At 35.5% G+C, this 16,872-nt stretch overlaps 1 protein-coding gene across 1 annotated transcript; it reads left to right on the top strand.

Annotated features, from left to right (window-relative positions):
• The first annotated feature begins 2,050 nt into the window (after positions 1-2,050).
• LOC117394289 (eukaryotic translation elongation factor 1 epsilon-1-like) lies at positions 2,051-16,193 on the top strand. Its single transcript, XM_033992408.3, has 4 exons — positions 2,051-2,217; positions 3,703-3,903; positions 14,644-14,739; positions 15,329-16,193. Exons 1-4 carry the CDS (start codon positions 2,125-2,127, stop codon positions 15,467-15,469), a joined length of 531 nt encoding a protein of 176 aa, XP_033848299.3. The 5' UTR covers positions 2,051-2,124; the 3' UTR covers positions 15,470-16,193.
• The last annotated feature ends 679 nt before the right edge of the window (positions 16,194-16,872 follow it).

Genomic DNA, 16,872 nt, shown 5'->3' with positions numbered 1-16,872 from the left:
TATTTTTTATGTGACACCATTTATTTGACTTTTAAAATTATTGCCATGATAGTGGTTTATAACTTAGCTGCTTTATAAGCAAGGTTATGAAACAATACTGAAACCACTACAAATAAATGCATCCCTTTGCAATAAATAAATATATACATAAATAATGAAGCCCTTTGCAAAGCACAGCTAGATACATCCTTTACACTTTTGTTATCTTCTTGTTTGGTCATCCGATAGCTGATTGCTTTAGGCCTAGTTTTCTGTCCCTTAGCAATAAGATGCAATTCATTGTACACTAGCATTAAGTAGCATCTATCATGAGTACCTACCAAGGACAAAAAAGTGAAGTTTGTACCCCAGAATGTGTTAAATTAACATAGCTGTATTATTGCTGCAGGCTACTGACAGCATCAGACTTGAGCCAACCACCTTTATAGAGTTGAAGTAAAATCTTAAACCTAATGTGTTGAGCAAGATTTGTTTTAGAAGAGCAAAAACATGAAAAGGGTTGGCATTGTATAGTCAGGAACATAAGAGGAAAGCAGCTCACTCAAAGAGGTCCAAGATTATGACAATATATGTATTCTGTCATTTATTTTTTAGTATACTTGTTTTCCTTTCAACTTACCAGGGAATATTTTCTATTTAAAAAAGCCGTTCATCCTTAATCTTCGCTCTTTACTAATAGCCATTAGATATCCTCTATTAAACCTCTTTCATGTGGCTACTGAACCAATATGATGTATTTTCAGTAGGTTATATTAACATACTGTTTTACTTACTTATTACCAGTTTTACAGTGAATAATGAAATCATTGAACACTAATATGATTTGAACAAACACTTTTCACATAACTATGATTACACTGTCGATGGCAACTGCATTATGGACATTTCTGCAAAAATACATAATTGCCTTTGTTTGTGGATTATGTATAGGGCTTAAATGAAAACATCAAGGTCTTGCACAGGTACTGATTTTGGATAGTATAATTTTATTTGTCAGTTATTATTATTTTATAAGATCAGAAAGCCCTAGTTTATGAGATTGATTTCTGGGAGACCTGCATGGGGACCTGGGGATACTAAGTCTAAGAATTGTTTTATAATGTATATAAAATACTAACAATGCAATTGAATCAGAACAGAGAACTGCTTTCACATCAATAATCAATACCACATCTCAAGTCAATAATCAGATGTTCTTGTTTTTGAATCTGGGAGTATCAGACATTTAGAGCCATCTGTAAAAATCAAACACTCAAAAGCTTTTTACTCCAAATTGTAATAACCATCATTACAAAACTAAAAACAACCCAGAACTATAATGCAAGGGCACTCAAGTGATCGTACATGTTTTTTTTCCAGTTATGTAGCATTATTAGGTTTATTCTCTTTAAAAAAATATGCTAATGAAAATTTGAAGTGAAAGATTCAGTGAATTTACCCCATTGATATATTCATTGCAAACTATTGTACCTGTACGAAAAATTACCCTATACGCCACCGTTTTAAGTTATTTTAGATTTTAAAGGGTCCACTCGGATCTAATGGGATGCAGAAATTCAACAGGATTTAGTAATAGGATACAATCATAATGGAATATATGTTATGGTAATTTAAGATTCAATAGAACAACAATGCTTATATGAACATTATTGTGTTTCATCCAAAGTAGTCCTTATATTTCTCTTTTTAAAGTGATTTACCTAACAAAATAATTGAATTAATCTTATCTGTTTTGCACTTCTATTAGCTACATTCCATTAGCTGCATAGGTATGATTTTCCTTGTAAATTATTCCGTTTTTGCTATTGGTATGTTAAAGTCCTATTTATGAGTATACAACCTTGCGTATACATTTTCTTTGCATTCTAAAATCTGTAGATCTGACTGGTACAGTCGAGACTAATTTTACCCTGTCTGCATGCCACGTCTATTGCTGTCATATGATGCATTCAAGCAGCTGTCTTCCCGTTGCTACTCCACGTTCTTCTCGAATACTATTGGTTGGGAATAAGTGGGCTGGAACATTCATCTCTAATCCTGTTGGTTATTGATTTGGTGGAAGGGACCACTGTGCTCCAATCGTGTTGGTGTTTGTTCCTGCACGTTGTTTCACAGACTGTCAAGATGTCTGACAAGGTGGTGCTTGAATTGTTGTCGTTGGAGAAATCTCTGGGATTGAAAAAGACAAACAAATACAGCACTCAAGGAGACAAGCAGGTGAAAAGATATCCCTACGTTATTATTAAGCGAACGGAAAAGGGGTAGTGGGTAGTGAGTGGGGATGGAAACGAGAGAAACAACAATACACATGTTAACAGATACGGGTCCTTTTTTTCTTTAATTTCGTCATTCATTCATTCATTTATTTTAGTAAATGGTCTTAAAGCAGTTATCAAAATGAAACATCAGAATTCGTAAATGATTCAAGAACAGGGAACTCGCTCAATCTTAATTCCTATACATTTATCGTTGCAAATAAATATACAATAGTAGTCCAGTTTAGTTGGAAATGCAGTGCTGTGTACAGATTACCTACCACGATAGGCATCCCATGTTCTAATATAATGTAAAGTTTATTACATTTGTTAATATTATTGCTAGCAGTACAGAGATGCAACATCAATGGAAAAATATTGCCACCCCTAGACTATTATTTATTTTTCTCTTGGTTTTTAAAACGATAGTTCTGTACTGTCTTGTATTAGAAATTGAAATGCAATTGACTTCAATAAACCGGGTAAATGCTATGCATTCACTAATATCTCTCCTATATCAATGTTATTTTATCAGTACACTACAGTGAGTCGTACTAGCTTTAATCATAACAATACAGTTTAGGACCAGCAACAGTAGCTTTACTTCAGTGGGTAAAATAATTGAGAGAGGGGATTGACACAGTATTTTTGTTTTCAAAATGTGAAGGTATTTACAGATCACAATCAAACCATGACTTAGTTCTCAGTACTGCACTAATAATCCCCTGTGTTTGTACTCTGCTATGACATTTATGTGAACTGTAATCAGGTGTGATGCACAATAGATTTTATTTTTAAAAGATGATTAACTTGTTAATCTATTTGTTTTTATTGCCATAATGTGTTGAAAATGTGAACACAAATCTTGTGCACCGGGTGTAACTAATGGCTTGAAGCTATTTTGGGAATTAAATTCAGTGAAGCCAAATTTGCTGGTTTTAATACATTGCATTCTTTCTTTTAAAAAAACAAAAAAACAAAAACAAAAAAACATAGCTAATATAAAATCAAGAAACTTCTGGGCTAAGCTGAAAGTAGAATGTTTTAGCATTTTTTAAAACATTAATCTTTAACAGAGTTGCATTTTTGTTTATTTGTACCCAACCAAAACTGAAAACCTTCAAACCACTTCATTACAGTAAATTGACAACTGCAGTGGTTGCAAAAATAACTGCAAGTACTAGAGGGGAAAAATGAACGCAATTAATATACACCTAGAAGAAATTGCAGCAGCCTTTTATATACAGTATTAAATTAAAAGACTTAAACGTTTGCCTTGCAAACATCTTTAAATTAAATTGTAACATGTCACTTGCAAATCAAATGGCTGATTTTAAAGACCCTGAATATCACTATCTTAGACTAGCTAAGTTAAAATTATGTAGTTATTATAGTTAATCGGGAACTATGAAACTTGACGAAGGCTTGGTTTGCTCTTTTGCAACAGGTTCCAGTTCTTCAGACAAATAATGGACCGAATTTAATAGGACTGACAACCATTGCTGCTCATCTAGTGCAAGAAGCTCAACAGAAGCAGCTGCTGGGAAACACAGCAGAAGAGAAGGCAATTGTGCAGCAATGGTTAGAATACAGAGTAACCCAGATAGATGGCCACCGTGGTAAAGATGAGACCAGAACTGTTCTCAAGGTACTATACGAAAGTTTATTGTTTTTAAAAATGTTGTTTATTAACCAAAATGTTGATATTTAATATTTAAAACGTTAATATTAATAATATTGGTTCACCAGCTCAACATTGAAGTAGGATTAAGTAGTAATTTACAGAGGCTTCAACTTGCATTGAAATGTTTTAGGGTATGTTTAAGCCTCTAATAAAGACAGCTTTGTGAAATGAAAAGTAAAATGCACTTGTAATATGCAAAGGAGATTGACGTGGATACTATAATAGATGACAAAAAAAAAAAAAAAAAAGTCACAAGACATGGCCAATGCAGTCATGAAGCTCTCTGGACTCCTCAAAGTCCACCTGCATTAGGGCTCTATGGTGCGACCACCAATATTGTTTTAGGCACATGTGTGCGACCAATTCTTTTATGACCTTAAAAAACTGAAACACAAATAAGGTTTTCCAAAAAGTATTGTATATGTAACCCCCTTCGGCAAAGTGGTTACTTACCTGACTGTGTATGGACTTGCACTTGCCGGAGTGTAGCGCAAGCATCCCACACATATTCTGCTGCAGGGTCAAACAGACAGGATGTAAACAGACGGATGTTCTAGGTTTGAGTGTCTGTGAGGAAACCATGTAGCGCATAAACGGTTCCCAGCTGTCTGACGTCCTCGTGCAGAGACGGTGTGAGGATCGGGGTGCTGTCAGATGCAAAACCCAGGAGAAGGATCATATCCCCATGTGTTTACGCCAGGCCCCAAAGCCTGTGTAGTTATGTAAACCCTTGTTTCTCTGGATTTAAGGAAAGTATAGAATAATACAGCAGGAGACTCTGGAAGAGATTATTTATCTGTCTAACTGTAGTATAAAACCTGAGTACCAGAGCAATGACAACTAAGACAGATGGTCCAGATGATTAGCATGTTTCTTTTTGAGTTGAGATGACCTAGCTAATTCATCCATAACGTTAAACACTCAATCATACTGTGACAGTGACGGCCGAGGATGGTGACGTCAGGCCAGGAAATGAATGCACAAACAAAAAGGTATTGTGGGGCACAACAGCGCTGCTGCACTGATATTTATTAAATAAAACGAACAAAAAAACAAAAACGGCACGAGGGCCAAAATAAATCAAAATACCAAATATAACAAATCGAGTATTTTACAGGTTCTGAAAACAGGGAGCATTCGTTTGTTTTCTCCAGCTCTCTCCAACTCCTTCTAAACACCCGCCCCAAACAACAAATGCTGCAGGCTTATATACTTGTGACTACCTCCGGATTAACAATAAATTAATCAGTCCAGAGATGGTCACATTCAGCATGGGTTTAATTGATGGGCTTCTGCCAAACAATAACAATCAAAAAGCATTGTGTTTTTAAATCAACAAAATACATTCAAATCAATAATAATAATAATAATAATAATAATAATAATAATAATAATAATAATAATAATAACAACAAAACACTTGTATATTGTGTTAAAAGGGGCTATGCGGTTAAGCAATGTATAGGATTGTTGTACTGTACTGTTGCTTAGGGGAACTATAGGATCTTTTAAAATTGACTAGTCGCACGCATCGCAAAATATATACTTTTTTGAAGACCCCAGGTCTTCAGGTTTTAGTCCCGCATATGTATATTACAGGACATCCGATTTTAATGACAATTAACTTGTTTTGTCAACATGGAAATATACTAGGGAATGTACTTATTTTGATGTCTAAATCATTTATATTAAATGATGTATTTCTGTTTTCAAATGGAACATTTGCCTGCAAAAAAAATCTTTCTTTATATAAATATTAAAAAAAAAAAAAAAAAAAATGTCTAGTATACGTGTGATTTGCAGAGATACCACTACGATTTGGCCATAGCAACTACTATTTTGGAGGTTCTGCTACGGCGCTACATCGAAGGGGTATAATACTACAATTTTTATTAAATAAATAAATGATGGATACTCCCTGGACGTTGATGAAATATTATTTCAATAGGATGTGTGTTTTCCTGTTTAATTTTCTTTAATGAATTAAATAATACTGTATTTCACTGACAGTTTATTGTGGCATTCTAACTGACATACTAAAAGCTCTGAGCTGGGTTGCTTTCCTTCAGAAACAGCTGTGCAAATATCGCCTTGCTTGCTTTTTAGTTTGCGATTAAGGCACAGTGGTGACAGGTTCTGTGATTTTAGTATAGAACACTGAACTTTACCAACACAACTTGAAATTCCACCTTAACCAAAAAAAAAAAAAAAATGCTGTGAATCTTACCGATTTTTACAGGATTAAAACTTGAAACTAATGTTGTGAAAACCATAATAAATAAATATTTAGATTAATTTTCCCTTTTTCCTACTTCTATAGACAGACTAATTGTATGTTTATGTAGGTAATGTATGTTGTATTAAAAACAATAAACAGTTGAATTTTTATCCCTGTGACTTCACACATTTCCCCTTCCTCCGTGATTCTGAACAAATTTATTGCGACTGCTCCGTGATTTTTAGTACAAATTTCTGTGACAAAATCCCAGCCTTATCAGTTATTGAAATAGGAATCACTAATCAAACAAAAAATGTCACTCTCCTCCATCAAAAAAATACTGCTGGACTTCTCTGTGAAATGTAGTTGATATGAATGACACTTTCATTGAACGTACATACTTTTGCACACATAACTTTAATGTGTGTGTGTGTGTGTGTATGTATATGTATATATATATGTATATATGTGTATGTGTGTGTGTGTGTATATATATATATATATATATATATGCATATATGTGTGTGTGTGTGTATATATATATATATATATATATATATATATATATATATAAATAATTACAGTGGCTTTCAAAAGTATATTCACCGTCCTTGGACTGTTCCACATTTTATTGTGTTACAACATGGAATCAAAATGGATTTAATTATGAGTTTTTGCCACTGATCAACACAGAAAATGTCCATAATGTCAAAGTGAAAAATAAAATCAACAAATTGTTCTAAATTTATTATAAATATAAAACAGAAAATAATTGATTGCATAAGTATTCACCCCCTTTCCTATGACACACCTAAATAAGCTCTGGTGCAACCAATTGTCTTTAGAAGTCACATAATTAGTTGAATGGAGTCCACCTGTCTAACACCGCACATCATCCTGAGAACACCATCCCTACTGTGAAGCATGGTGGTGGCAACATCATGCTATGGGGATGCTTCTCTGCGTCAGGGCCTGGAAAGCTCGTGAAGATAGAGGGCAAAATGGATGCAGCAAAATACAGAGAAATCCTGGCGGAAAACCTGCTGAAGTCTGCAAGAGACCTGGGGCTGGGGAGAAGATTCATCATCCAGCAGGACAATGACCCCAAACATACAGCCACTGGAGTGGCTTAAAAACAAAAAGGTCAATGTCCTGGAATGGCCCAGTCAAAGCCCGGACCTCAATCCAATTGAGTATATGTGGAAAGAGTTGAAAATTGCTGTTCACCAAAGGTCCCCATCCAACTTGACGGAGCTTGAGCAATTTTGCAAGGAAGAATGGGCAAAAATTGCAGTGTCCAGATGTGCAAAGCTGGTAGAGACTTATCCAAATAGACTCTTGGCTGTAATTGCTGCCAAAGGTGCCTCTACCAAATATTGACTCAAGGGGGTGAATACTTATGCAATCAATTATTTTCTGTTTTGTATTTGTAATTAATTTAGAACAATTTGTAGATCTTATTTTTCACTTTGACATTATGGACTTCTTTGTGTTGATCAGTGGCAAAAACTCTTAATTAAATCCATTTTGATTCCATGTTGTAGCACAATAAAATGTGGAAAAGTCCAAGGGGGGTGAATACTTTTGAGAGCCACTTTGGGTATGTGTATGTGTGTGTGTGTGTGTAATTATCTCTATCTCTATCTCTATCCTCAATTATTTATACTTTATTCATTAAAACAAGGTACGCTGCAGGGCTTAAAGTTGGCTAAAATCCTTAGGGGCATCTGGCTCCTAGATTTTAAAATTTGGTCACCAAATAAAAATTTAGGGGCCAAGTAAATACTCTTAGTTAAGATATTTCAGTGTTTTCCCCCATTGATTAAAGCTATACTCTAATGGCTTTTATTAAGCAACATGTATTTATTTCTTTAATAGTCACTTCAAACGGTGCCCAGAACACTTTGAATATCAGTTTAGCATTTTATGGTTGCAGAACATGATCAGTGATCGCGCTAGGCCGTGCCATTGCGTCAGTGGCCCCCTGAAATAAAAAATGTCCCGCTGAATTTCTCTTAATGCACCCCGTGTGTCCCCCCTCCCCAGACGCAATACCAATAAACAGTATTATAAATCACGCACTTAAGGATTAGAAACACAAATATCTTTACAGTGAAAATAACTTTTTGTTAAATCTAACATTCAACCCCCCCTTCTCCCCGTCTAAAAATGGTTCGACCGTAACGTAACAAAACTATTTATTAAAAACAAATCTACATCCTGTAAAGCTTGCACCACTAGCATTTAAGTGTCCTGAAGAGTAACTGAAGAGTTGAAACAATGGGTCTGATTTGGTGTAGGAAAGGTATTACTAGTGTAGCGTGCACGGGGGAAGGCAGCAGCAGGGCTGGTAGGTGACATAATCACACACAGACATAAGTCCGACATACACTTCTTGCAGAGCTGGCTCTTTTGTACAGCGGTATCGGTGCTGTGCTTTAGTGCGAGAGGTCCCGGATTCGCGCCCGCCCTCCGCCTGTGTGTGGATTGCCTCGCCCTGTGTGATGCGCCTGCCTCCATTAACCGAGATCGCTACACGAGCATCGCTGTCACAGCAGGGGGGACTTGTTCCTGAAGACTTGAATGAAGAAATGTATTTATTTCCCTTTTTTGCATTGCATCCGTGTTTGTCGCGTAATGTGTGAGACTGAGTTTGCTCTTGTGTCCAGAAACTGAAATAATGTGCCTGTCTTCAACTCTAGCATCACTTTACATATAATTTGAAAAAGCCTTGGCTGTTCTGGGTGAAGTTTGGAAACGTACAGCTTAAAGCTTCTTAAAGGACAATTTTCAAAATCTGTCTGTGAGTACATTCGTTTATCAGGTATTGGGGCTTTCTTAAGACCACCTTGGTGATTTTTGGTCTGTAATGCTGATGTTTGAGTGACATATTCACGGCCGGTGCCATCGGTAAGAACAACAGTTATTTTTACAGAGATTAGCGGTGTTTTCATTTCCTCGTCTACGAAAGAAAAACTAATCGAACCATACTTTAAGAGCAGGTTAGTAGATGTTTTTTCACTCGGTTCTAAACATATACAGTTTCTTCAGATCTGTTCTTGAATTCGGCTTTTTACGATTTAAATAATTTAAGCCACAACAAGCTACATGTTTAGCTTGTAGGTTTGGTGTTTGTTTGCCTGACGGAATTCAGAATCTTTAGCGATATCAGTATTTTTATTCCAGGGGTGTTGCTGAAGGTAACTGCCTAACATTTAATAATTCATAGTCGATTGCATTTAAACATTTTAATGCTTAATTTGATCAAATCTTGGTGTTTATTTTAATATATATATATATATATATATATATAGGGCAGCAGTGTGGAGTAGTGGTTAGGGCTCTGGACTCTTGATCGGAGGGTCGTGGGTTCAATCCCAGGTGGGGGACACTGCTGCTGTACCCTTGAGCAAGGTACTTTACCTAGATTGCTCCAGTAAAAACCCAACTGTAAAAATGGGTAATTGTATGTAAATTTCGCTTGTGTAATTTACCTTTCTGGTTTGTTAAAGACCTTGATGTACGCACCCTATGAACGCTGTCTGTCAACGTGGTATGCGTATTCAATCTATTTAAATTTAGTATAGCAAAGGAAAAGTGAAAAAAAAAAAAAAATAATCTATTGAAAATAATGTTTGCAGTTGGCAGCAATAGCAACTACTCTATGGTTTTAATGACAAGTTGTATCTTGATATCAGTAGCACATCACAGTAGACTTTAAATAAACTTTGTGAACACACTGAAGTAACTGAACAAAACACAATTAGCAACAACACGTTGGCTGTACCAGATATTATAAATTATATTACTTGTCCTGATACATTTTATGATGTAATAGTAGTAAACACAGTTTCGGATACTTTTATCCTATACATGTAGTTAAAGAGAAACCGTTCACAAACCAGGACCATTTTTTGTGTACAAGGTACTAGCTCTGTGTAAATTAAGAATATTTTTCTGAGTACCGATATATATAGGTTTGCGTGGACATCCGGGCAACATAGTAACCACATAGCATCCTCGGAGTTGCTGAAAACAAACCAAGACAGACGCTGTTTCCTTTATTAATTGAAGAGTTGTTACCACCTTTTTTTTAATACAATGCCGAGGGGTTGTGTGGTTGTTGGATGCCACAACCATGATTACATGAAAGACAAGCGGCTGTCATATTTTGAACTCCCAAAGAGGCATTTAAGCCCAGATAGAAGGGAAAAGTGGCTTTAAGCTATACATCGGCAGCATTAAGAAGGGTCTAAATGGAGTCCACCAGACTCAAAAACCATCTGCAGCCAACATTTTATTCATGGTAAACGTAGTTATACTTACAGTATAAATTAAAGCAATACACAATCATAACTTATACTTAAAAAAATAACCACAATATTGTAACACGTTAGTTGTGCGAAGATTAATTTTAGTAATAAGAGCATTATGTATTAATTTACTCCATGCCTTTTTTAGGACTACATACTAGTTTACCTACATTAACTTTAGGTAGTGCAAGATTAGTGATAATCACGGTCCGTGAAACCATACGAAATCACCCAGGTTCCTAGTTTAACAGGTACATACCCAAATAAAAAAAATACGGTAAAGCACTCCGCCCAAAACAACGTTAACGAGGGGGGCAGGGCTAACCTACTATCGCTAGCCAACCCTCTCAGGGTGTGGTGCCGAAGCTGGACAGCCACAGACCGGGCACACAATACAAATTAAAAACTTTCCAACAAGTTAACAATAACAATCCCCAGTGGGACAATGCTGCTGTACCCTTGAGCAAGATAGTGTACATTACCCACGTTGCTCCAGTAAAATTAACCCAGCATATAGATGTATGATTAGTTTACTGTATGACTTGTAAGATTTCATACAATGAAGAGATTCGATTTTTGGGGTCTTTAAGTTGGCAGGTAGTATGGGCATTGCTTTAAACCTACAACTAATTTTAGTTTGTATCTATTATTTTTTGGAGTCACGTAGGTTGTCAACATAATTAACCATGTCCACCGGTCGGATGTTACACAGCTTGACAACAGTTTGTTTTCAGCGGCTACCAGTTGCTATGCAGAAGTCACTTGACTCCGCGCAAACCTGCATGGAATATTGAGGTAAACGTTTGTATTCATTAAGAACAAATCTAGTGCTTCATAAAATCAGGGAGGAAAAAACCTATCCGCGAAACCAGGTTTTATTTTGTACCTGACCTGCCCACTCCCACAGTTGCCGATGGCAAATGCATATTAAAAAATGATCGCAGAGACTCATTTTGGTCGCCACTGGGGACCCAGAGCTCGCATATTTGAGACCTCTGCTGACACGTTTCGACATCTTCTCTTCATCAGAGTGTATTGAAAACAGGACTCATTAGATCTATTAAATGCACCTGGTATTCACTGTCATTTAACACCATTATCTGATTACTAGAAATTCACATTGCAATCTTATTAAACATTATTGTTGATCCAACATCATGCAATTGTCATATTACACTAATCCTCCTGGAAGATCTATTGTCGCAGGTATAGGTTCAGTTATTGAACCACTATGTCAATATATCCTTTGTCCGTAAACTCCCTTCATTTGTTTCTGATACATGTGATGTTCTTAACCGTATTAATGAAATCAGGGTAATATTCTTGTGTCACTTGATGTCACTAGTTTGTATACCAACATCCCACATACAGGGGGTATTGATGATGTCACTTTCTATTTAAATTCCAGACCCACTGAGGTTATTCCACCATCTCAATTAATTATAGATTTACTTGATTTGTGCTTAAATTCCAATTATTTTGTGTTTGAAGGTCAATATTTTTCCTAGATAACGGGTACAGCAATGGTTGCAGCATTTGCTCCCAATTATGCCAATTTGTATATGGGATTTTGGGAGGAGAAATGAATCTGCAGTAATTATAACATCTTTTTACCATGTATCTCTCTATGGTTTAGGTACATGGATGTCTTATTAATATGGTCGGGATGAAAGACTCAATTTGATAATTTTGTGGATTATATTAATTCTGCAAATAGTCGTTTAAAATGTATATATGAATCTGATCTAGATAGAATACATTTTTTAGACTTGGAAATATCTAAAGGTACGAACAGAACCTTACAAACTACTGTATTCAGTAAACCAACAGATCAGAATTCGTTAGTGGTAAAAAGTCAATATCCTTGCTCACTGATAAGAAATATACCGAAAGGTCAATAATTACGGGTAAGAAGGAACTGTAGCACAGAGTCACAATTTGAAATTAAATCTGAAGAAATGTACTCCAAATTTATTACCCGAGGATATGACGATCATATTCTTAAAGAAACAATGTACAAAGCTAAAGATTGTGATCGAGAGACTTCTTAACTTTCTCACTGCCTGCGGCGACTATAGTCGCCAGAAACGCGTTGATCGTTTTTTTTTTTTCATTTCTTGTCCAACAAATGCTCGTTGCTAGGTAAAATGTTGTACATTCATAAAAATACCCGTCAAAGTAATGAAGTCTCATTTGTATTTTGTTTGGAGAGCATATATCGCGATGTCATGATCTGAAAGACGAGAGTTGTAGTAGGCGATTGAAAAATGGAAAGAGACAGAGATGTAAGAGAGAGTGGAGATTTGTTTTTGTTTAACTGAGATAGTGACAGTGATGAGGAATTTGAGGGATTTACTGAGGAAGATGTAGAAGGGCCAGAAGATGTAAAAGAGGGAGAGGAAATGGAAAGATTTGAGGAGTTCATGAAAGAGAACTCTGAGGAGTTCATGACAGAGAGGGAAGAGACAGCCAGGTTGACACTGACAGGAGAAGAGGCACATTTTGTCCTTGGTGACGTGAACACAAACTACACTTATGCATGGGATGTGTACACCAGAGGAGCATATTCCTATGATAAAGATGTGGGAATTGGTTACAGTGTAGTCATGCAGCTGCTGAACACTGCAAAACTTTTACACTTCCCCTGCTCCCTTTGCTGCACGAAAAAAAAACACCAGTGCTTGTGGCACTGTCAAAGTAAATCAAAAAGGCATGCCACAGGAATTCAAAAATAATAAAATGAGGCCGGGAGATCCCCCGTTGTTTTCAGCGTATCTTACCTTGTTTTAATGAATAAAGTATGAATAATTGAGACACACGTTTGGGATATTTTTATTTAGTGGGAGTTGCCATCTTTTCTCTTTGGCGGTGGCAACATCAAGAAGCGTTTCGTATTTAACTTTAACTGGGATGAAGCACATCGTGTCTGATTAAATAGACTGAAACATCTCTTAAATAGACTGAAGCATCTATATATAAAAATATGATGCACAAAAGAAACGCAACACTCAATTTATATATGTATATATATAAATTGAATATTGTAGGTTTTATTCAAAGTAAAAACATGTATTGTAAAAGGCGGTTCTAGTGTTAATGAAATGTAACTTTTAGATGTTCCACACAAACACACACACACACAGATATAAATTCTAAGTAGTAAGACTTGTAGAAATTATATTTTATATAACTCTGTGTGTGTGTTGGAAAGGTAACCAGACAGACAAGTAGCCAAAACATTGTGAGGAAACCTGTCATGACTTGTCCATATAAACACCGTCAATCTTCATTAATTTAAATTAAAATATGTAGTTTGTGGGTAAGATGAGTCTGCAGAATGTTTGTTTGTTTTTCGACACACATTTGTGTGGAAAATAATTGAAGTAAAGGAAATCCATTCATTCTTGATTGTCCAGGGACAAAGCAGATAATCACCAACAAGCTGAATTAAATAAGTTATATTTCATGAATGATGTCCTTTGTGTTTGAAGAAAGGATCTGCAATAGCAGTAAATTGTATTGTAGTAAAAATATGGCTGAGTTAAAGATTTACTTGATGTCAGCCAGTAATACGTTTTACAGTGGAATGAATGAGTGTTCAGTAATCTGAACAATTTTTTTTTAGCCCAGGGAAGATCAGACCATGTGGTAACAGAACTTTACTGTTTGGTATGCAATAATACTTGGATAGTGGCTTCTATTGAGCTTTGTTTGCATTTCTTGCCTTGGGGCTCAGTACATTTTGATGTTAACTGCATGTTATAAAACATAGAAGGCCTAGATAAAAGGAAGCATGATGTTCTGTTAAGGGGATTATGGAGATAGATATAGAAAAACAAACCAAAAAAAATAAATTGGTGAACTACTGAAGTATATAATAAAAACGTTTCAGCTAATGACTTCACTGTACACTAATAAAGGACAGAGAAAAATTTGCCAACTTGAGTACCTAGTTTCTTATAAATTTTACTTTATTATGTATTGTCAACATGTTAAAACTTTAAAAATGTTCTGAATTATCGCATTGAAAAATAGCAAGGGAGCATAATTATTATTATTATTATTATTATTATTATTATTATTATTAAGTCAGCAGTTTTCTACGCCCTATGATAGAACACCGATGGAACCATTTGAAATGAAACCTTTTCTTTCTTTTTCATTTTCTTCTAGGATCTTAACCAGTATCTTGAAGATAAAGTTTACCTGGCGGGAGATGACTTCACTTTAGCAGACATTTTAGTGTACTATGGCCTTCATCCTATTATGGTAAGGTTCACATTTCTCAACAAAATTCACAATAAGTGTTTGTCTGCTAACTGGCACGCAGCATATTCTAACTTTTAACAGTCTCATTTTAACCATATCATACTTCTAAACCAAATGCACATTAAAAAAAATAATAAGTGTACATAGTGGCTAAAGACAGAGCTAGATTGCAAAACGGGCTACTGGACACAAAGAAATACAGCAAGTTGAGATGACATTGCATATTTGAATTGTCTGCTATTGAAGGATCCAAACCCATCCAAGAAAAAATAAATAATGCAATAACCAATCTTGTCATTTGGCCTACATATTTATCTTCGTAAGGGGAGAGAGGTATTTTGGAAGAACCTTTAATAGAGAGTGGGTCCGAAGGTTTTTTAAACCATATCTGAAGCCTAGATTCATGCATGCTGTGTATATGTAGTGGGTTGGACAGTATTTTAAACTGGTAACCTGAGGACTTCAGTTCTAATCGTATGTTTCTTAGTGGATTGAGCAGAATAAAATGCCATGTGCTCTTGCTGAATTGATAGATTGCTGTAATTTGGGAGATGCAAAAACAAATGTGTGTTTTTTTTTTACATTTTAGACTGAGCTTGCTGTCCAGGAGAAGGAGAAGTATGTGAATGTGTCCCGATGGTTTAACCACATTCAGCATTACCCAGGCATCCGCCAGCATTTGCCTCCTGTAGTGGTGCTGAAGAACCGGCTCTATACCAGTGTTCACTAGGAGAAACCTGTCTTATGCATGAATTTAAATAAGAACTACTCGTTGGGTTAAGAATAGGGAATATCACAATATGCTGTCTGACTGTACAACAAACTCATATGTCTGTCTGTTAAAGTTGCTGGCCAAACAGTTGTCACACCAACCAGAATTGTACAATGTTAAGGCAATCGAGGTAGAACTGAACTGAAAATAGGTCCTTAGCTTGACAAAACCGAGTGGGGTATATTTGTATGATCGAAACATCACAGACTCCTTTTATTGGATTTTGTGAAGGTAATAAAGTGGTCTGTAAACCACACCTGAGAATAAACACCAATGGGACTAGTGAAAAATGCAGTTAAAAACATTGTAGACAATATTTTTAGTCCTTAGGAGAAGGTATGGCCCACAGAAAAAACAAAAAACAAAATTATCTTTAGGTAATTGGTTCAAATACTTGTATTTTGTCTATTTGCTTCAACATATGCATCCATATTTGTCTGTCCATTATTGTAAGAGAAAATACATCTTAGGCATGTCTGGGGTCTTTTTGTTGTAACCATTTTATTAAAATCATTCAATGTAACATGAGCCTTTCATCATCAAATATTTGCTGCTTTTTATCACATTGTTTTTTGTTATAAATCAATCAAATTGTGCCAATAAAAGAAGTTAAGAAAATGTTTAATGTGTGAAACCTAAGTGTTATGCTGTTGTATTTAATAAATAAATTATAATCTTGCAATTAGTGCTGCGGTTTTGGGTGTACTGATCCTATTGTGTTCTAATGAAAAAACAAAAGTGTAAAATAAGTAGAAAAAAAACAGTCAATGGCTGTAAAACATGCCTTGTGACTTTCTCAGAGACAAGTTATTTTATCTCTAATACAGCTACTGTGCTCTTGTTTTTATTAGTGGTTATTAAAAAGAAAAAAGGGCAGTTTATACAGGAACTGTCTATTCCTTGTGTGAGAGTGCTGCTCCTTTTGAGCAGGTAGACTGGGACCATCTTTGAAAAGACTTGGTCCTGCTGTTGCCACCTGTGAAAAACATGTATATAAATTATTTATGCTTTATATTCTTAAAATACAACTTGTTTTTCAATAAATTAGAGTACATTCTAGGGTCGGCGTCGCAGCTGTATCTTTCAGTATGCAATCGGACAGGAAAGGTACACTGAACAGATTGCTTTTATCACAACCGTTTCTACATCTAAATAAAAGTGAATCATATGCAGAATATACTGTATCTGTGTCTTGTCAATGTCCCTAGGACTCACTAGTTAGATTTAGATCAACAATTTGACATAATGGATGGAAATTCATTTATTTGATTAATTTGTCTGAAATGACAACAGGAACAGGAGCTTTGATTACAATAAATCCTACATTGTAAAAGACTAATGAATTGCAAATGGTAAAAGAT

This window comes from Acipenser ruthenus, chromosome 3, assembly GCF_902713425.1.
Source record: "Acipenser ruthenus chromosome 3, fAciRut3.2 maternal haplotype, whole genome shotgun sequence".
Classification (NCBI taxonomy): domain Eukaryota; kingdom Metazoa; phylum Chordata; class Actinopteri; order Acipenseriformes; family Acipenseridae; genus Acipenser; species Acipenser ruthenus.
Note: the sequence above shows the minus strand (reverse complement) of the source record. Positions and strands in the feature narration are given on the sequence as shown.

Excerpts from the sequence above, each read along its gene's own strand:
- LOC117394289 (XM_033992408.3), top strand. The coding sequence starts at position 2,125 with ATGTCTGACAAGGTGGTGCTTGAATTGTTGTCGTTGGAGAAATCTCTG. Across the intron at positions 2,218-3,702 it reads GCACTCAAGGAGACAAGCAG|GTTCCAGTTCTTCAGACAAA; the intron begins GTGAAAAGATAT and ends CTTTTGCAACAG. Across the intron at positions 3,904-14,643 it reads AGACCAGAACTGTTCTCAAG|GATCTTAACCAGTATCTTGA; the intron begins GTACTATACGAA and ends ATTTTCTTCTAG.